This window comes from Solanum stenotomum, unplaced genomic scaffold (genome assembly GCF_019186545.1).
Source record: "Solanum stenotomum isolate F172 unplaced genomic scaffold, ASM1918654v1 scaffold19602, whole genome shotgun sequence".
In the NCBI taxonomy this organism is placed as follows: domain Eukaryota; kingdom Viridiplantae; phylum Streptophyta; class Magnoliopsida; order Solanales; family Solanaceae; genus Solanum; species Solanum stenotomum.
The window spans coordinates 15,647-37,915 of NW_026025628.1; the positions used below are offsets into that span (position 1 = coordinate 15,647).

At 35.6% G+C, this 22,269-nt stretch overlaps 1 protein-coding gene across 1 annotated transcript in view; it reads left to right on the forward strand.

Moving 5' to 3' along the window:
• Positions 1–13,811, forward strand: part of LOC125850824 (uncharacterized) — a gene marked incomplete at its 5' end in the record, with an annotated part of 28,240 nt that extends 14,429 nt beyond the window's left edge. Inside the window, 5 exons of the mRNA XM_049530657.1 lie at positions 709–855; positions 1,278–1,406; positions 12,301–12,399; positions 13,014–13,052; positions 13,271–13,811. Coding sequence (XP_049386614.1) covers positions 709–855; positions 1,278–1,406; positions 12,301–12,399; positions 13,014–13,052; positions 13,271–13,408 — 552 coding nt within the window. The remainder of the gene's footprint in view (positions 1–708; positions 856–1,277; positions 1,407–12,300; positions 12,400–13,013; positions 13,053–13,270) is intronic.
• Between the last annotated feature and the right edge of the window lie 8,458 nt (positions 13,812–22,269).

Sequence of the window (22,269 nt, forward strand, 5' to 3'; positions counted from 1 at the left end):
TTGCTTATGTTTTAGGACTTCTATCCAAACATAGCTGCTTATTCATAAAACCAGCTCCAATGCTTAAATGGTCTCATACAATGTATTGTATGAATTACGATTAAGTTAGCTTGCCAATTTAAAAAAAGTAAATCACGGTAAAGCCCTTGTTTAAACTGTACTATAAATACCAAACGTAGTTTGAGGGAATAATCAAGTTTTTCCCTTCTTCTCATGATCTTTCCCATATTAGCAGTCTAGCTTACATTTTCTTTTGCTTGATATAATTGAGTCAAATATTTTAAACCTTTGTTGCTCGGACTCTTCAAAAATATCATCAGGTGTGTGTCGGATCCTTCACAAGTAGTGCATTTTTAAGGATCCGACATGGGTGCGGTAGCATTTTTGGAGAGTCCAAGCAACTTAGTTTTAAACTAGTGACCCCATAATTTGAAAAGTGGACCTTTTTGCTGTTATTCTGGCAAAAATTAATCTGTTCAATCAGCTATATTGCTGCAATTCTCTTCGAACGAACAGTACTGTCAAATTGACTTAATTTACTTGAGTGGTTTATCTTGAAAAGTAGTTTCATCCCAGATTGCATCCTCTCCAGTGGGGCACACTTGCATGAATTCTGAGGTGTATATATTCCTTTACCTTCTGTAAATAATCATGTTATATTCCTTCCATTATTAAAACATAACCACTTCCAATCGTCTTATCTTACAGGTTTCAGGAGCTTACTTCACATTTCTGGAGATCATGATGAAAAACCAGATCCAGTTGATACTTAACTTGGACTCAAGTAGCTTTACATTTATTGCTGGATCTCTCGAGTCTGGACTTAAAGTACTGGATGAAAATATCAAATCACAGGTTGTGTTTTGTCGACCGCTTCCCTTGAAATGTCAAACGTCATTTCTTTGTATCTGTTTAGTTTTCGCAAGTGTCAGAGACATACTATAACTAAAAGACATACTATAACTAAATAATTAAAAGTGTGGTAAAAGCTTATGGTTTTACCTGAAGTGGTCACACATTTCAACTTGGTATCAGAGCAGACAAAGGTTCAAATGTCGTTGCCACCCAAGAAGAAAACAACGCTTTTACGTGCTTGGCCCATGATAAAAAATCAGGTCCACATGTCAGTCAGACATAATATAATTAAGTACTAAATAGTGTGTTCTTCTTGACAACTTAAAACTCTTAATTTGAGATGGTCACATTTCAACAACAAGGCTGCTGGGATAAACTTGTAATTTATTCTCAACAGACTAACTCTAATCATTTTATTCTAGTGTGCATCTGCGGTGGACAACTTGGCTACATTTTATTTCGAACACATAACAACTGGAGAGTCACCTACCACCCCTGTGGCGCTTAACCTGGCGCAGCATTTAGCAGACTGTCCAAACACATTTCTTGAAGTAAGTTCCAACTGCTCTTTTTATTTAAAGCAATAATTATTTCAAGAACTTTTTTAGAAACAGCATATAGGTGGCACAAATTTGGGTTTAGCCATGTCACTCCCGTATTTCGGAAGGGAACTCTGCTCTTGTTGATGACCCCTATCCCTACAGTGTGTTTTGTCCCTTTTATTTCATGAGGTATCTTCTTTCTCCTTTGTGTCCTTATATACATCTTTTTGTTCGGGGACTGTGGGTGGGAGAATGTGGAGTTTCTGTTGAGAAAATGCAGTGGATATGAGCCTCTACAGAATTAGCTGCTTCACATCACCCATTGTGGGAATACACAGTTTACCATGTCGATGTAACACACCTTCGCTATCCATAGTTAATGCCTTAACACCTCCCTTTTGCGCTTGATCTCGTAGTCAGCAAGATGGGGGTCTTCATATTGGCAAGTCTTGGTTTGTCCAACTAAGGATGATTGTACCACCATATCTGCAAGTAACCTTCCCAGCACTGTATGATCAATTTGAACTACCCAACTGGCCAATGTCTGAAAATCCATGACCATAGATCGCTTTTCAATGGTGAATCGGCCAAACTACTTATGGACTTTCTACTCAAGGCATCTGCCACTACATTCACCTTTCTGGGATGATACAAGATAGTAAGATCATAATCTTTAAGTAGCTCAAACCACCGTCCTTGCCTCAGATTCACATCTCTATGCTTGAATATGTATTGCAGACTCTTTTGATCAAAACAGATTTCACACAGCTCACTACAAAGATAGTGACGTGTGATCTTGAGTACAAATACTATTGTGGCCAATTGAAAGTCGTGTATCGAATAATTCTTCTCATAAATCTTTAGCTGTTGAGAAGCATATGGCACCACTTTACTATTCTGCCTTAAGACACCACCTAATCCAACTCGAGACGCATCACAATAAATCGTGAAACCACCCTCCGTCGTAGGTAAGGTCAAAATCGGAGTCGGAGTCAACAAAGTCTTTAATTTTTGAGAACCTTCTTCACATCCCTTTGACTACTGAAAAACCACACCTTTCTGAGTTAAACGTGTCAATAGAGTAGTTATCTTCGTGAGAAACCCTCCACTAATCTTCTGTAATATCCATCTAGTCCCAAGAAGTTGGGTATCTCTCTAGTAGTACTAGGTTGAGGCCAATCTCGAACTTCTTCTATCTTCATTGAACTTACATGGCCCTGTGGAGTGTCCCTAGCTGGTTGAATCTGAGCTTGTGCACCTCCAACATTTCTCAATACCTGTGTAGTAGCATGACTAGTACCAGGATCTTCCTTATGACAAAATTTAGCATATGCCCTCTTTCACCACAAGTAAACAAGGACCACCAACTCCAAAGTAATGACTGTTATTATCTTCCTAGTTAGTGTTGTAAGTCAGTTCTTGCATTCTCCCGGTGTCATTCATTGGAATGCTATATTTGCATTCTTCGATACATAAAATCTACTTAATGGAAAAATACTATTTTACAAAGATTTAGGACATAGAGAAAATTGTTGGAAAACCATTTGTAGACTTGGCAGGGTCACCCTCTGATAAACGATTCAATTCTGGAGTGTGTGTTCTAGTTGTGGGGGAAGTTTGGTGTCCTGGAAAACTAAGAAACAAAATATGATTTCTAGATCTGGTGTAGAAGCTGAATATTGGGCTATAGTAGTGGCAACATGTGAACTCATATGTATATATCAAACAACTACTAAAGGAGTTGAAATTTGGAGAGACTAAAAAAATGGAACTTGTGTGCCATATGAAAGCTGCACTTCACATTGCATTCGAATCCCGTGTTTCAGGAGAGGATCAAACACAAAGTTGATTGCCATTTTGTTAGAGAGAAGGTACTCTCAGGAAACATCGTCACACGGTTCATGCAGTCAAGTGATAACTTGCAAACATACCAAGTCCCTAGCTGGTCCTAGAAAGAGTTATATATGTAGCAAGTTTGGTACATATAATCTGTATGCACTAAGCTTAAGGGGAGTGTTACAATCGTGAGAATATTATAGCACATATGTAAATAGTAGGTAGCTTGATTTACGCCTATTGTAATTAAGTACCAATTTGCACAGATTTCCTTAATTTTAAGGACATGTAAACTTAGAAATTTAAACCCCAATAGCTTGAGGAATAATCAAGTTGAGTTCTCTCTCAAACTCTTATTTTCTCACAATTACATTGATACTTTATCCCCCATTGCTAAAATAACATTTGTTTGTCTTTTTCTATCTATGGTTGTTATCCGGCATTGACTTCTTTATAAGTTGGACACTGAGAATTTAGTTTAAAAAAAAAAGTTCAGTTTCAAAAAGTTGGACACTAAGAATGTTTTTCTCCATGGTGACCTTGAGTAGAAAGTTTTTATGGAGCAATCACCTAAATTTTTATCTCAAGGGGGTATTTACTAGTCTGGTGTGTTGATTGCACCACTCACTCTATGATTTGAAATAGTTTTCTCGATTCGGGTTTGGGAATTTCGACATAGTAATTCAAAAGTTTAGCATGACTCGCATTGAAATTGATCATTCTTTGTTTTATTGATATTCTTCTCCAAATCTGTGTATTTATTTGGTTGTTTATGTTGACGATATTGTTTGCTCAGGTAATGATCATGACAATATCACTAATTTAAAGCAACATCTCTTCTGGCATTTCTAGACTAAACGCCTTGATAGACAAAAAGTATTTTCTAGGTATTGAGGTTGCTTAGTTCGATATTGTTATTTCACAATGAAAGTATGCCTTAGACATTCTTGAGGAGACATAGAATGTATGGAGCTGAATGCCAAACTTTTTTTGACACTAGTAACATTTGTATTTCAGTTAGTACTTAGGTAGTACCGAAAAACCATATTTACAAAAAAGAAGAAAAAGATTGTAGTCTTTCCAATGCTAAACCAGGAACTAGATGGTCCCTAAAACATCTATGATTGACTCAGTCTCATTGGAGTAGACGTTTGTACACCAAAAACAGAACAACAAAATACATTTACGCTTGACTTCCTGCAGGTTGTTGTCCCTATTTTCAAAACATCTATCATTTCTCTCTCTCCATATAGTCCACCATATACAAGCAGGGATCATCCTCCATCTTTCTCTGTTTGTAGCCCCAACTCCAGCCTTCTCCCAACTGAAAAGAGTCTCATCAATCTTACTAGGCATACTCCAGGAAATGCCTCTGAGATTAAGGAAAATCTACCACAGTTGGTCAGTGAAATTGCAGTGTAGAAAGAGGTGTTTCACTGTCTCTGTATCCTTACCACATAAGGAGCATCTGTTGCATAGAGATATACCTCTCTTGGCCACATTGTCCAATGTCAGAACTGCTTCATTGGCTAGCAGCCAGGTGAAGCATGCCACTTTTTGTGGCACTTTGACTCTCCGGATTTGCTTCCAAGGCCATTTGAAGTCTTGATTCTCCCTAAGACTTGTTTGTTTATATCCTTACTTCACCCTGCCAGGATAGTGGGAGCTCAATGATCATAGAAGATATAGATAGTTGGCTGATATGTTGAATTATCTCATAGTGACTAAACCTGACATTTCTTTTCCGTGAGTGTTGTAAGTCAGTTTATGGATTTTCCATGTGGTAGTCATTAGGATGCAGTTGTCCGTACATATAAAGTCAGTTCCAGACAAAGGACTACTCTTCTGGGATCGATGCCATGAGTAGATCATTGGATATACAAATGTTGATTGGATAGATCACCACATTCTGTGTCTGGATATTATGTTTTAGTTGGAGGTAATTTTGTGTCCTAGAAGGGCAAAGAGACATATGGTGGTTGCTTGATCTAGTCTAAAAGCAGAAAATCGAGCAATGGTTCTAGCAACTCGTGATCTAGTTTGGTTAAAACAGTTGCTCGGAGAATTAAAATTTATAAAAATCAATATGATGTAACTTGTGGGTGATAATCAAGCTATCCTTCATATTGTATCAAATTCAGTATTCCATCAAGAGAACTAAACACATTGAGACTGCCTCTCACACTTTATTAGAGAGAAGATACTGTGAAGTCCAATGATCAGCTGACTTACATGTTATCCAAGTTTCTTTATTGTCCTCGTATTATTACATTTGTAACAAATCGATACATAAGACTTATATATACAACTTAAAGGGTGGTGTGGGTGGGGGGAAGGGGGAGATGTTAGACAATTAATGTATATAGTAGACTTTGTGTTCCACATTAGAAAAAAGTGTATTATGTATTGTGTACTAGATCAACAACTGTATCTTTGATGATCCAGTTGGGAAAATTTGTACAACTTGGGAGTGCCTCTGCTGCTATGCTTGGATTGCCTGTTATAAAGCATTTCAATAGGACCCCCCTCTCTTACGTCCTCCGGTGATCAGAATGATCACCGGACTTCATTTCTCTTTTCTTTTCTTTCCCACTGTCCTTGCAGGCGAGTTTCAAATGGAAGATAGTATTTACTTTGCAGTTGGATTCAAGTCCTGCGACATCACAAGAACACCTGGTACGGCGGGAGCATGGTACGACTGGACGGAAAGAAATAGAAAATTTATTACGAGAACGACTTTTAATGAGAAGTCAATGGAATGGATCGTGCCGATTTTACGGGAGGCATCATTGACAAGGGGGAATATGGTGAAGAGATGGAAGAAAAAAGATAGCTTCTCAGAAGTTTTTTGTTCGAGGAACTACAATAAATATGGGCGCTACATCAGTTTAATAAATGTAAAAGGCAGGAGGAGGGAAGTTATCATCATTCCTGAATTAAATTTTAACTCAGGGTGGTTGAGCTTTGCGGAAAAGGTTGGAAGATTCATTAATAGTCGTAGAAAGTTAATGAATGGGGGCAATCACAGGCTGGTGAGCAGAGACATTCCATATGCTACAGTGCTAAGGAGCATTAAATGGGCTAATAAAGATTCAAAACTTGTTGAAAAAGAGAAGGCAGCTCTAAAAGGGGATACAATCTTTATCAACGATGATCCAGAGGAGTACAGTGAAGTGCTAAAGAGAAGTTTGGTGGGTGCATTTGAACCTAGAGCCGGAGAAACAGTGACCCTGTCAGAAATCAAGGGATGGGCAAATCGACTGTGGAAACAAACACACAGCTTGAACATCTACGAAATGGGCAATGACTTCTTTCTATTTGAGTTTGCACTTAGGGTCACAGCAGAGCAAGTGATTGAAGGAGATTGGGAGTGGAGGAATAATCCAGTTATCCTCCAATGGTGGAATCCAACAATAGATACGAGATGCGGAAGGAGTAAAGAAAATTCAACTTGGGTAAAAATGTAGGGTTGCCTTTGCATTTTTGGGATCAGAAAATTTTCAAGGTCATCGGAGATTTTTGCGGGGGGTGGGTAGAGACGGAAGAGGAAACCCAATTGAGGAATCATCTCAAATGGGCAAGAATCAGAATCAAAGGAGATGGAGCAGACATACCCAAAGAAGTGACCATCGACGGGGGCGGAATATGCTACACGATGCAAATTTGGGCAGAATCGCCGGTAAGAGTGTTTGCCGGAGAAGACATGAACTCCGAGGTCAGTACCTAGCGGTCACGAGGTGGAAAACCACTGGGTAAAGGTGAGGACCCTCTGCAAAGTCAAAAAGTAACTGCTACAGCTGGTAGAGCACGTGTTGTGACAGAGGCATGTGGGCAGTTCTCCAAGTCAAACGAAATAGTGGGCAGGGGCGAGCCCAACTCAAAACAAAGCCCAATTCTAAGATTGGGGCCAGAACAAAATAAAGAGGGGGGCCTGGTCAATAAAAAGTTTGACTTGGCACGTGATAAGCAGGGGGAATCTCTAGAAGGGTTAAGTGGCATCAAGGAATTAGCGAAGCAGTTCTTACAGGCTTACAACAAATGGGAAACCTCGAGTATGGTGGAAAACACCGACATCTCTGCTCATAAAAACAGAGAGTCGGTAAACAAAACGAAAGAGGCTGTTGAACTACTATGCAACAAAGCAAAGGGGATTGATCATTCTAAGGATTTTGGGGAGATTTCAGGGGTACAAGAACTAGTGGAAGGAGGCATGCAAATTCAACAGATTCACGATGCGGAGCCGGTCTCCATACAAAACCCTGGGTACCATACAGACGGCGAGATTGAAGCATCCAGTTGGGTAAAGTCACATATTTTGGAGCTCAGTAAAACTTATGGAGTGGCATTCGAAGGTTTCAGGGAAGAAACACATGCATTACTAATGAAGCTCGATGAAAGAAAGAGTGTGATGGAAAAGAAAGGGGCAAACAGTGCAGTGTCAACACCTCGTCACAGAGGAATTGGCAAGAATGAGTTGAAGAACTTACAGTCAGATTTGAACGAGGAGGTCGAAGGTGCAAGGAACAGAGGGAGAGTCCTATCACTAACTCTTAAATGAAAGTAAATATTTTCTCATGGAACGTCAGGGGGATTAACAAGATTTCAGCAAGGAATCTGGTTAAGAGCTCTCTTCTAAAATGGAGAGTTGATGTTTATTGCCTTCAGGAGACAAAAATCAATAAAGATGTAGAGGGGATAGCCAAACAATTGTGGTCTAGTAGATGGATGAAATGTGGGTATTCTCAAGCTGATGGTAGTAGTGGGGGGATACTAATTATGTGGGACTCAAGAGTATGGATGGGTAGTTGTGTGGAGGAAGGCAAATACTCAAATCACTTACAAATTTGAAGCTGTCCACGATGGCTTTTGTTGGTTTCTTACTGGCGTATATGCTCCACACACCAGAGCTGAGAAACTGGAGTGCTGGGAAGAAATTGCAGCAGTTAGGGAGCTATGTGGAGGCCCCTGGGTCACCTGTGGGGACTTCAACACTGTCAGAACAATGGCAGAAGGGAGAGGATGCAGAAGAATAACCAATGTAATGGCTGATTTCTCGAGTTGGATAGAGGATATGGAGTTACATGACCCTCATCTAAATGGTGGGACCTTTACCTGGTACAGAGGGGCTGACCACGACAGTGCTGCGAGACTGGACAGGTTTCTCTATTCAATTGAGTGGGAGGTACAATTCAGAAACATAAGGCAACAAATTATGCCTAGAGTGATATCTGATCACAACCCAGTTATGCTACAATGTGGTGATTGGGAACAGTGGAAGGCTTACTTCAAATTTGAGAACTGGTAGCTTAATGTAGAAGGTTTCAAAGAACTAGTACAGAACTGGTGGAATGGTTTTGTTGTGGAAGGATGCCCAGATTTCAAATTCAGTATGAAGCTAAAGATGCTAAATCAGAAACTTAAAGATTGGAGCAGTGTAACTTTCGGGGAACTTAACAACAAGAAGAACAGCTTGTTAAGTGAGCTAGCTGAGATGGATCTGATCCAGAATGATAGGGTGCTGACAGAGGATGAGATGCACAGTTCTAGTCGAACTAGAAGAATTAGCGAAGAATGAAGAGTCCAGGTGGAGACAGAAGTCCAGAGTGTTGTGGCTGAAACAAGGTGATAATAATACCAAGTTCTTTCAAAGAGTAGCAACAGCTCATAGGAGGTGCAACACCATCAACAGGCTGATTATCAATGGGGAGGAGAATAAAGATCCAAAAGAAATCAAAGATCATATAACAGAGTTCTACAAGCAGCTATACACTGAATCAGAAAGTTGGAGGCCATCATTTGTGATGACAAATTGCCCAAGAATAAGCCAAGAGGAGCAGGAATGGATGCAGAGACCATTTTCAGAAGAGGAAGTGGTACACATTCTCAAATTGTGCGATGGAGACAAAGCCCCTGGTCCAGATGGTTTTACTATGCTTTTTTTCAAGGAGTGTTGGGGGATCATAAAGAGTGATGTGATGCAAACAATCCACAATTTCCATCAGAATGAAGTGTTTGAAAGATCCTTGAATGCCACTTTTGTGGTATTAATCCCCAAGAAGCTCGGAGCTGCGGAACTCAAGGATTATAGGCCAATAAGTTTGACTGGTGGAATGTACAAAATCATCGCTAAGTTGATCACCGAGAGAATGAAAACAGTGATGGGGAGACTGATTGATGAGCACCAAATGGCTTTTTTGAAGGACAGACAGATAATGGATGCCTCTTTATTGGCAAATGAGTTGGTGGACTCCAGGGAAAAACAAAAGATACCAGGCATCCTATGCAAATTGGATATAGAGAAGGCATATGATCATGTCAACTGGAACTACCTCTGGAAAGTTCTGAGTGAAATGGGGTTTGGGAGGAAATGGGTGAATTGGATCAAGTTTTGCGTGTCAACAGTGAAGTTCTCAATCATTATAAATGGGAGTCTTGAAGGTTTTTTTCAATCACAAAGGGGATTGAGACAAGGAGATCCCATGTCTCCTTTCTTATTTCTCCTAGCAATGGAGGGACTCAACTACATGGTCAGAAAGGCTAATGAAATGGGGTGGATAAGAGGTTTTGGTGCACATACAAACAGAGCCAATAATATGGAGGTCACACACCTTCTATATGCGGACGACTCTTTAGTGTTTTGTGGTGCAGAAGTGTCACAAATTAGACATTTGAGGGCAATACTAACCATTTTTGAAGGCATATCAGGACTACATGTGAACCGGCAGAAGAGTTGCTTGTTTCCGGTTAATCAAGTTAATGACATGCAAGACCTTGCCGACAACCTGGGCTGCCAAGTAGCTTCTCTTCCCACCAAATACCTGGGGATGCCCTTGGGCGCCAAGAACAAAAAATTGGAAGTATGGAGTGAAGTTCTGGAGAGAAGTGAAAGGAAACTGACAAGGTGGAAGAGTCAATATTTATCTCTGGGAGGTAGATTGACTCTTATAAAATCAGTTCTGGATGCACTTCCGACTTATATGCTAAGTCTTTTTCCACTACCAAAAAGTATTGGAAAGAAACTCAACAAGCTGAGAAGGGTTTTCCTCTGGCAAGGAAATAAGGAGAAGCAAGGATACAACCTGGTTAAATGGGAAGAGGTGACAATGAGCAAAGCACAAGGAGGTCTGGGCATTAAGAATTTGAGTACTCAGAACACCAGTCTGCTGCAAAAATGGTTGTGGAGATTCTGTTGTGAAGATATGGCATTATGGAGGAGGTTTATTGCTGAGAAATATGGCCTACAAAGCAACTGGATAACTAAAGAGGTGAATGGCACTTTTGGGTGCTCTGTATGGAAAACCATTAGGAGAATGTGGCCTGATTTCAGTGCAAAGGTGACCTTCAGAGTGGGGAATGGTTTGAAGACCAGTTTCTGGAACGAGACCTGGTTAGGTGATGTAAATCTGAGGATACTTTTTCCTGATCTGTACATTATCAGTCTACAGCAGAATGACACTATAGCGCAAATGTGGACCCCTCAAGGTTGGGACCTTATGTTCAGAAGGGCTCTAAATGATTGGGAGGTTGGAAGAGTAGCAGACCTACTGCATGCTTTAAACTTGTTTCCAGGCACTGTCACAGAGCCTGACAAACCAGTTTGGAGACTGCATAGCAGAGGGGTATTTACAGTTAAATCATGCTATTGGGAGAGGAATACCAATCATTTCTTGACAACAGTTTGGCCCTGGAAATTAATCTGGAAAATTAAGGTTCCTTTAAAAGTTGCATGCTTCACTTGGTAACTAGAAGAGCTTGTCTCACCCATGAAGTGCTACAAAAAAGAGGTATACAGATCTGTTCAAAGTGCTACATGTGCGGACAGAAGACTAAAGTAAATGGTCATTTGTTTCTGCATTGCAAGATAGCTACAGATCTGTGGAACATGTTCGTTTGTATACTCGGGGTTAACTAGACAATGCCCAGAACCACTTTTGAGGTCCTAACACACTGGCAAGGAATCGGAAAGAGAGGATCAAAAGAAGATTGGTGGAAAAATATCCCTGCTTGCATATGGTGGACACTATGGAAGGAAAGGAATGAGAGATGTTTTGAAGGAAAGGTGAGCAGCCCAGAGGAGATCAAGATGAGATGTCTTAGTCTTTTGTATTTTTGGTGTAAGCAAAATTTAGTGGGGGAAGTAGATAGCCTTGTGGAGTTTAAAAGCCAATTGTAAAGTTAGTTTTGTCTTTTTGGATTTGAGTATGATGGCACCCCCTGGAGGTTTGTAAATCCCACCTCATCGATTTTGATGAGGTCTTTTGTGTGAATACAAAGTTACCTATTTCAAAAAATGTATTGTGTAGAATATAAGTATATAGAAACTCATTGAGCATGTGAACTCATATGTCTCTGTGTAATATGGTAGAGAACAGATCGTAATATATTTTTCCCGTGCCTTTACTTCTCACATAAAACATAGATGTTTATTTTAAAATCTGTACTTTTGGCATAAGGGTAATACATGCTACAATTTTGGATAACTTAGAGAGGATTGGGACATTGTCAAAAAATTTGAATGTGTTTTTTTGCTATCTATTGCTCCATTTTGATCTGTATCTTCATATTTCGTTGTCATTTTTCTTTTGCAACCCTTCTCTGAATAACTTATCTTTTTGAGCAGAGGGTCTATCGGAAACAACCTCTTTACCCTATAAAGGTAGGGGTAAGATCTATGTACATTTTAACCTTTCCAGACCCCATTTGTGGGATTACACCGTATGTTGTTGAGGACATTGCCAACTTTGTAATTCACTTCTTGTTCCCTTCATAGTACCTTCTTGGTACCGATTTTATGGTCACTTCACTTTATAAATTGCCATTAGACCTTCTCCCTCTTGGAAACTAGCTAATCAAAAGGGGACACTTTTTCCATTTTACTTTTTTGAAATTCTCCCCTTGCTTGCCTTATTTATTATGGGAGTACAATGTTTATGGAAAGTATTATGCATTGGTTAAAACTTTTACTACCTCACATTAGTGCCTAGGGCTACTGGATCAAAAGGAAATAATGTCTCATGAAATTGAACTGATTCATTTCTTATGCCAACGTGATCATTTTCCCTGATAGATATTGAAGACTCTGTTGGAGATTGTTCTATTTGAAGATTGTGGCAACCAGTGGAGCCTAAGTCGACCGATGCTGAGTATGATACTCATTAGCGAAGAGGTGACACTGATTTTTGTAGCACTGAGATTCCTTTCTTTTTATTATTTCGAAAACTACAAGATGCAAACTTGACTATGACAGGCACACAGATAAAGACACAGTATCTACAATCTTAATTTCATGAAATTATAGTAGTTACGAAAACAAAGCATAACTTTATGAATGTTGATTGAATCAGACGATTTAATCCTGCATTTGCGGTTGAGATGTGTTCTTAGTTTTAAAAACTTCTATGTTAATTAAATATAAAAAATAGTCTCCCTATCCACTGTGCCAGATGTTGTCCCTCTGCATAGTCCATTGCTTCTTTCTAAAAAGTTTGCATAGTTTAATGGAGTTTCCTTATGACTAATATTCCTTGTTAAAGCAATCATTTTAATTCAGTGAATTATTCGACTTTTGATGCAAAAGATCTATACAGGGGGCTAATCATTTCTATACCACCTGCACCACAGATTTCTTGATATTTGCGATTCTGTCTATAGGACGAAATTATTTAGTGAATGCATTATATTATGAAAGCAAGAATGATTTAGATTCTAAAATGTGCTTATAGTGGAGAGGAATTGTTGGTTATTAGTATACCTGATACGATTATGACTCACACCTTGCAGATGTTCTCAAACTTAAGAGCTCAGATTTTGTCTTCACAGGTATGACCAACAAATTTTTGTTAGGGAAAATCTATTTTGTCTGTTTCTATATTGTTGGTTTATTTGGTATCACTGTTTGTTACGAATAATCTTTCTTCCTGCTACAAGGAGGAAGAGGTGGATAGGTAGTATCATTGTATCATGTTGAGCAATCCTTTCTGGACTAATGACCGATTCACTTGTGCTGACAGCTCCCTTTTATCCATTTTTATTTGCAGCCAACAGACCAACAACACCGTCTTTCACTGTGCTTTGACAAACTTATGGCTGACATAACTCGAAGCTTGGATCAGAAGAACAGAGATAAGTTCTCCAACAATCTGACTAGATTCAGGAATGAGTTCCGAACCAGATAATCACAGTGATATCAGCAAGTGGTGAATCCCTTTTAACATACATACCAGCCTTCCATGCACCTGCCCAAGCACATACAAAAAGAAAAGACGTCACAGGGGAAGGGAGAGCCAAGGAAAAACAAACATGAAAAATAATTTCAAGAAAAATGAAATAGTGAAGTTGGCTGAAGTTTTGTTCTCCCTTTGTTTTTCCCCAGTGGGTGAAATGCATTCTGGGAGGTGATTTCTGTCATATTTTCCTAAATCCGTGCTGTAATTTTTGTCACAACAGTGTACAGTCCAACAACTGAAGATCTTTCTTTTTGCTATTAAGAATTTGTAGATGAGCATCGTGCTAGATTATAGGAATCTATTGGTGTAATGGTATTACCGATGCATTAGCTATAGAATAGTTTCATGCTAATCGAGAGCCTGTTTTGCTCTTGAACCTCTGCCTTAGCCACTTGGACTTCATCAAATTACAATGCAGGATTGGCTTGGGTGTTTTCTCTTACCATACTTTGGGCAATCAAATTCCTGTTTTTTTTTTTTTTTGGGGTTTGTGACTGAAGAATCCTCCCACGATCCACATTTGCCACCGATTGTAACAGGGCATGTAACGAGCCTGCATACTCACGAGGAAATCCTCTAAACTAGTCACGCTAGGAAATGACTTAAACAGTAAAGAATTATCTGACATGATCTCGAAATATAAATGCGGAAGAATATAAACAATTGTCTGGTCATATCTTGAATTTATAAAATCATAATAAAGAAAAACAGAACTTGAGTAGACAGCATTTGATTGGTGGTGGTTCGCACAAACTAGGCTCTACGAAGCGAACTGGAATCATGACTCAACTATTGGAACACCCTCAACAGCCCTGATATCAAGTGCAAATCGAAAAGACCAAGCAAATTCATAGACTTGCCCTCTCATCTTACCCTTGGTATAAGTCATTAAAAAATTAGAGTTTAAACTGATCATATGAAGCTTTAAAGAATATATAATAAAAAAATAGTGAAGCACTAAATGAAACTATCAAATCAGATGCGTTGCTGCTACTTAAGCGTAAACTACTTATGGGGCATGGGAGAGCTGATTCACATGGTATGCCCCGTCTTTTTTTAAAGAAAAAATTTGGAGTAAAAGTGACCAGATTTGGCCAAATATTTATTGAAAGAAACAATTTTAAAAAGGAGAAGCTAAGCAAATGCCCTATAAATACCAATTAGTTGCAAGCTATATATCTATATCTTCTATATCTATATCTATATCTATCTATCTATAGTTACCTTAAAAGTACGAATTCCTAACTTGAATGTTAAATTACTATAATATCCCTAACTTAGGTTGTGACTTTTTCGATGAGTTGTGAGTTTTTCGATAAGTTGCGACTTTTTTCGAAGGGTTGTGATTTTTCGATGAGTTGTGATTTTTTCAATAAGTTGTGACTTTCCAAAGAGTTGTGACTTTTTCAATAAGTTGTGACTTTTCCAAAAGGTTGTGACTTCTCGAAAAGGTCATGACTTTTCATATAAGACACAAAAAATATTTGTTCATACTACCCTTTGTTGACTATAAATAGAGGGATTACCTCTCATTTTTCAACAACAATTTTTTTAATCTTCTACTCTTCTTCTTGAATTTTTTAAATTTTTGTGTGATTTATTGTCGTTGAGTGAGTTCGAAGTTTAACGAAATATGAGATACCACTATTCTGATGAAGTAAGTCGTTTTATCCTAAGAGGGTATATTCCATAACCTCGAGTACTTCAGGAAAATAATTTTGATGATATAATAATTATTTTTTTGCTTAATATATACATTAGTATGTAATGTTCCAATATATGAAGTTAACATGATGTAGTCTAAATTCATTTGCTTGGGTCAACAATTTCTCTTGAGATGTACATATATGCTTCTGAATATCTTTTCCAAAATTTAGAAAATTGTCACGATTTATTTTTGATACTCAAGACAAAAGAATGACTTTATTTATCAATGCTACTTATCTGATTTAAACTCTCATGAAGCTTGCTTCAAAATAGTTATTACTATATAAACATTGCCCTTTTGTTTTACTTATTTACTATTTCTTAATATTTAAGTATTTTAGACGAAGAAAAGTTTATATGACTTGTAATAATGTCAGTTGAATTTGTATTAGTTTAATTTTTATGATTTATTTAAGTATAACTTACATAAATAACATAGTGTAAAACTTAAATTACATCCTATTCCTATTCTTTTCTATTTTACAAAAATCCCTTAAAAATTGTAGCATCCGTATACATTATATTCAGTCGGATACATAACGTCTGATACATAAAATAACTTGATTGTTGCACTTAAAAAGGAGTCTAAACGTAAAGTTGATTATCAGTCCCACAAATCACGCAAAACAGATCCCACGAATCATGAAAAACAGATTGATATCAATCTATTCCAATCAGTAACAGATTCAGAGAATTCAAAAGTCAAATTTTCTTCTCCTTCATCTATCCCAAATCATAACAGATCCAAAATAGCCGACCACCGTTGTTAATACATGATAAATATATTGATTTTGTTGAGATATTTAGGAATTTGGGTGATCTCTGAGTTATTAACGATACAATAGTGATGAAATAGTTGTTGGACAAACGATTTCTTTCGCGAATCTCAAATCCGTCATTACAACTGAATTGAATCTCAAATCTGCCATTGATACAACAAACAAGATGACTGGAGATATGCCTACATCAGGTAAAATTGTTTGTGTCGAAGTTGGGGAAAACGACACCACGGTATTTTTATATCTAAATTGAATAATAGATACATTAAAAAAATTATTCTCTTCCTTTAATATTATCTTTATCCAGAAGTTGTAGGTTTATTAATTTAATATAATTAGTAGAAGTTTTATGCGCGCGACTTATTTGATATTATCACAGTTGAGCGAGTTGAACTTGTTGTTGTGACGGCTATTCATCTTTCTGTAGAGTTTGCCTTGTATTGTCTGGAAAAATGGATTTGCAACAGTGATGATTCAATGCTTCAGGTATTGAAATAAGTATACTGTCTTGTTCTTAAGTTGTGAATTAACATTTTTTATTTTTGATACATAAGTCGTGATACATTGTTATTCCTGGAAGAAGATACATTGTTAGTCTTGAGCGAAAAATATGTAATTGTGGGAGATTTCAACTAGACGAAGTACCTTGTGCACACACAATTCTTCTTTGATACATGTGAAATTTCAACTAGACGAAATACCTTGTGCGATGATACATTACTGACTACAAAATGGATACAATTTTAGCTTGATACATGTGAATTATTGGATAGAACTTGATACAATTATAACTAGTGCGTACTTAATTTCATGTATCATGTACATGTGATTTTCTGAATTTTAAATGTATCAATAATTGAATTACTTTCATTATTTAATGTATCCATTATCCATTTTAATCATTGGATTTTTTAAAAATTTGTATATAGATATATAAGACATGATACGTTAATGGTGAGAGTTTGATACAATACTAATTAGACTCACATGTAATGAATTTGCAGATCTGTGAGTTATTTTGCTATTTATATAACGTATCAAATACATGTAAAAAATCATTTTTGATTTTTGAATTTGTAAAAGGATATATATGCAAATAATACATTAATGAAAACAAAAATGATGCACTCGTAGTTTTATACATGTGAATTACTGGATACAACTTCATACAATTAAAGTGAGTGTGTTGTGAATTTATATTTTTTAAAATTATCAATATGTGAATTTCTTTATTTTTTTAACGGAAAAGGGTCAAAATTGCCTCCGAACTATATGAAATAGACCATTTATACCCTTCGTTACATTTTGGGATAAAAAATGCCCCTGCTGTTATCCTAAGAGACCACAAATACCCTCAAGAGTTAACACCCCAAATTTTTGTTGACGTGACAATCCATGTGGGACTAATCCTTCCACCTAAGCGTTGCCAACTATGATTCACTACGAAAGAACTAGACCTTTAGCGGCAACAATAGTCGCCACAAAAGTCCAGAAAATCGTCACTAAAAGATTTTAACATTAAATTCTAATTTTGTGTTTTTTCTTCATTGTTTTTAAAAAACCAAATATGACATCGATTAAGTAGGAGTTTGAAGACACTATATGTTTTATTTTTATGTCATATGTAAATGTATAAAATGTACAATGATGCATTATATATATATATATAGTAGGAGATTTGAATCGAGAAGTAATTTTGATTATTTTTCGTAATAATATTGGATGTTTTTAATATGGATATTGCAAGTTATTTATTTTAGAAAATTAGGTCGCAATCAAAAATTAATTATCATATTTTTTTGTTGAAAAAATAGGTTTTACTAGCGAATGGTTGTTGGAGCCTTAGTCGCCACTAAAAATCACTCATAACCTTTAGTGGCAATATTTTGGGATATTGTGGCGACTTTGTCGCCACTAAAAGTCAAGTTCTTTTGTAGTGAATCTTAGTTGGCAATGCTTAGGTGGAGGGATTAGTCCCATGTGGCTTGCCACGTCACTAAAAAATTGGGGTGTTAACTCTTGAGGGTATTTGTGGTCTCCTGGGATAACTGCTGGGGTATTTTTGATCCCAAAATGTAATGGAGGGTATAAGTGGTCTATTTTGCATAGTTCAGGGGTAATTTTGACCCTTTTCCTTTTTTTTAATGTATCAACAATGAAGAGAATACATTTTTAATGTATCTACTATCCAATTTAGTATGTGCATTTAATTTTTCTTCTTTGTTTTTTATTATGATACATGAAAAAATAACTTTTATAATGTATCTATTAAAATTGCAGCTATGTATTAGTGTGTTTATCAAATGATTGTTCGTGGAAATTAAAGGCCTCTGTTAGGAAAAAAAGTTATAGATATACATCCCTACTGCTCTGTTTACTACAAATCAGATGCATTAGCAAACACATTTGAAGTTCCAATGATTTTAATGTCGGATAAGGAAGATTAATCAGTTCCGAAATTTGCTTTAGAAGAAATTGTCTTACTACCTAGGTAGAAAAGGATACCTGGATGACCAAGGAAACGAAGAGAAAATATCCACATGAAAAGTTAAGCACAAAAACAAATTTTTGTGGACAAGAATGTCACAATCGAAGAACTTGTACTTTCTTTCCAAAAGATGGTTGATAAAATCTTTTTTGGATTAATGTTATGTTTCAGATACACTAAGTTAAGATTAAAGATCAATTCGATTTTTAGATTTTCCACTGTTATATTGATATACACTACAATTTACTATTAGATTATGAATTTTTGATACAATAAATTGACATGTTAGTATTTTTAACCTTGTGTACATTTGTGATTGCACATAATACTCATTAAACATAACACAAGATGTTTGTATCAGATACTTATTTAACTAGATATAATGTATCTGATACACATTGCAGAAGACAATATTTTACTGATACACAATTAAACGTGATCCTCAATGAACATAACACACGATGTTTGTATCATATACTTATTAAAACTAAATATAATGTATCTTAAACATGTTAAATAAGATAATTTTTTACTGATACAACATTTACTATGATACTCATTGAACATGCCACAAAATGTTTGTATCATATATATATATATATATATATATATATATTAAAACTATATATAATGTATCTAAAATATATTGAGGTTAGGATGGTAGAGAAATTGTAGGAGCAAATTTTTGATCCCTTTTTTTTTTGGGGTGGGGGGGGGGGGGCTTAACAACCTCTGCTTTCAAAGATGAAAGGACATTCTTCTTCAACTTTTCAATATTTACCTTTATCATTACTAAAGGATCGTGAAGTTTTTTAGATCTATGTTTAGCCCAACCAATATCTTCATAATCAAAAACACGTTGTGTCAAAACAAGACTAAAAGATAGTACATCTTTCATATTTATCAGCGATTTGAAGAAGATTTTTTTTTGAAAAACAACGGTTACTACTCTAAGAATAAAGTGGTACATAATATATCAATAGCAATATATTGAAAACACTAAATTTAGGAAATTACAAAATATTGTAATATGAATAAGGTTTTAGAGAAACACTCTAAAACGTAAGTAAAATTGTCTTAAAAAAACATAAAAACATTGTCTATGCATAGATACTAAATTACTACTCTATGTCATTTCTCAACAACAATGTTGCATATCTATTGCGTAGATACTCTAGACGGAAACCATCTTGGGGCATAATGATTTGATCGCTCAAGAACTCCGCAAATGTAGCTACATATAATCCACCGTCTACAAAATGCAAAATATAAATTATAAAAATAAATTACACATATGATTCAAAACAAGAAGATAGAATACTTACAAGTTATAACTTCTTTGTTGCATAATATCTTCGGCAAATTCAACATCGAATGGATGTTGTGGCTCCAAAATTGTACCAATTTCTTTGTCCTTATATGCATCAAGTTCTGACCAGTTTGTTCGCTCTATTTTTTCAAAGAATCCACTGTCGATGTATCCCCACTATTTTATTGATGCACAAAAAATAAATGTATCATATACTTATTCAGATTTCAAAAACTAATATATAAAAGTTATATGATACAGTAATGAGAACATTACATACAAGAGTTCAGATTGAACTTCGTTATATGCTACAATCCAACCACCTATCACTACTATGTTGAAATTAAGGTTTTAATGTATCAACCATTTACAAATTGATTAGTATCCAACAGAATATGAGAACACTGTAATGTAAAACAATGTATCATTCTTGCTCCGAATAACCCATATACAATAGCACATGTAAATTAATGTATCATATTGTTCAGATCCAACATAACAAATACATATAAAACACAAAAATTCAAAAAGAGTATGAAAACACATACGTTGGCCAGTGAAGGCCTAGAGATTGGCAGTGTTGTTTTCCTTCCTCTTTTTTTGAGGTTTTTTTTTTACAACATTTGGTTTTGAGGATAATTGTGCTTCCTTGTTCAACTTGGAAATACTTTGATTCTTCTTCATTGCTAGTGGGTTGTGCAAAATCTTGGATCTGTTTTCAGCCCATTTGTCATCGTCAAAATCATATATTCGATTAGTATTAGAGGAAATTGGTTGACAAAGCACCCTTGTCCATATATCAGGGACGAAATTTTGAACAAAAACAAGAAATCGAATAAAACAACAATGGACAAGACAACCCCTACCCATTCAGATGTTTGAAATTGGTTGACCGGAGAGAGAATCGTTTTGAAATTAATTTGATAACTGCTAACAATTTGGAGAGAATTTAGGGAGAACAAAAAGGAGTTGAAAAGGAAGTGGGTAAAAGTGGGGTTCACTTATGTATCCGAAAGTTTTAAGAATTTGGATAAAAAAATGGATTTTTGAAATATTTAATAAAGGTAGGGAAAAATGGAGAATAGGGAAACTTAAGTTGTGTATATAAGTAATTTATCCTTTATTTAATAGTTAATTTTATGAGATAAATATTTTCATTAATGCAACTATATATATATATATATATATATATATTTGGGTAGGTATTTGTATTTAAATTAAAGTATTATGTATGTCACAAATGTATAATGTTCCGAGTTCTAAAAAAATAAATAAAACTCAAAAGAAATGTGAAAATATTTGAATATATAAAATGTAGTTGTTCTCTTAACATGTTCATATGACATCTAAACAATTTAACGTAGAATACACATGCAAAACACATCTGGTTAAATGACAAGAAAAATACAAAGCAAATATTGTCTATAAGGTAATATTAGTGAGATAATCCTAATTACATAATTGAATCTCATCAAATTGAAATAAATATATACATTATTGCATTTAACTAATAAATTTTTCATTGACCATCTTCATAGGTTTGAGTGAATAAGAGATATATATGACGATCCACGTTGAACATTCACAAAATAATCTGCAATATTATTTTTCGCTAAACTTATTATTCAAATCTTCGCTTAAATAAGCAATACTATTTACTATAACATATATTTTTGAAATTGATAATCACATGCAACGCACATGTCAAAAAACTAGTTACCTTAAAAGCATGAACTCCTAACTTGTCTATATATATATATATTTTAAAATTATATTACATTATATATTATATTATGTTACTATAATATCCCTAACTTAGATTGTAACTTTTTCGATGAGTAGTGACTTTTTTCAAAGGGTTGTGATTTTTCGATGAGTTGTGACTTTTCCAAAGAGTTGTGAATTTTTCAATAAGTTGTGACTTTTCCAAAGGGTTGTGACTTCTCGAAAAAGTCAAGACTTTTCATATAAGACACAAAAAATATTTGTTCATACTACCCTTTGTTGACTATAAATAGAGGGATTTCCTCTCATTTTTCAACAACAATTTTTTTAATCTTCTACTCTTCTTCTTCTTGCATTTTAATTTTTTTTTGTGTGATTTATTGTCGTTGAGTGAGTTCGAAGTTTAGCGGAATATGAGGTACCACTATTCTAATGAAGTAAGTCGTTCTATCCTAAAAGGGTATATTCCATAACCTCGAGTACTTGAGGAAAATAATTTTGATGATATAATAATAATTTTTTTTGCTTAATATATACATTAGTATGTAATGTTCCAATATATGAAGTTAACATGATGTAGTCTAAATTCATTTGTTTTTGTTAACAATTTTTCTCTTGATGTAGATATATGCTTCTAAATATCTTTTCCAAAATATAGAGAATTGTCACGATTTGTTTTGATGCTCAAGACAAAAGAATGACTTTATTTATCAATGCTACTTATGTGATTTAGACTCTCATGAAGTTTGCTTCAAAATAGTTATTACTATATAAACATTACCCTTTTGTTTTACTTATTTAC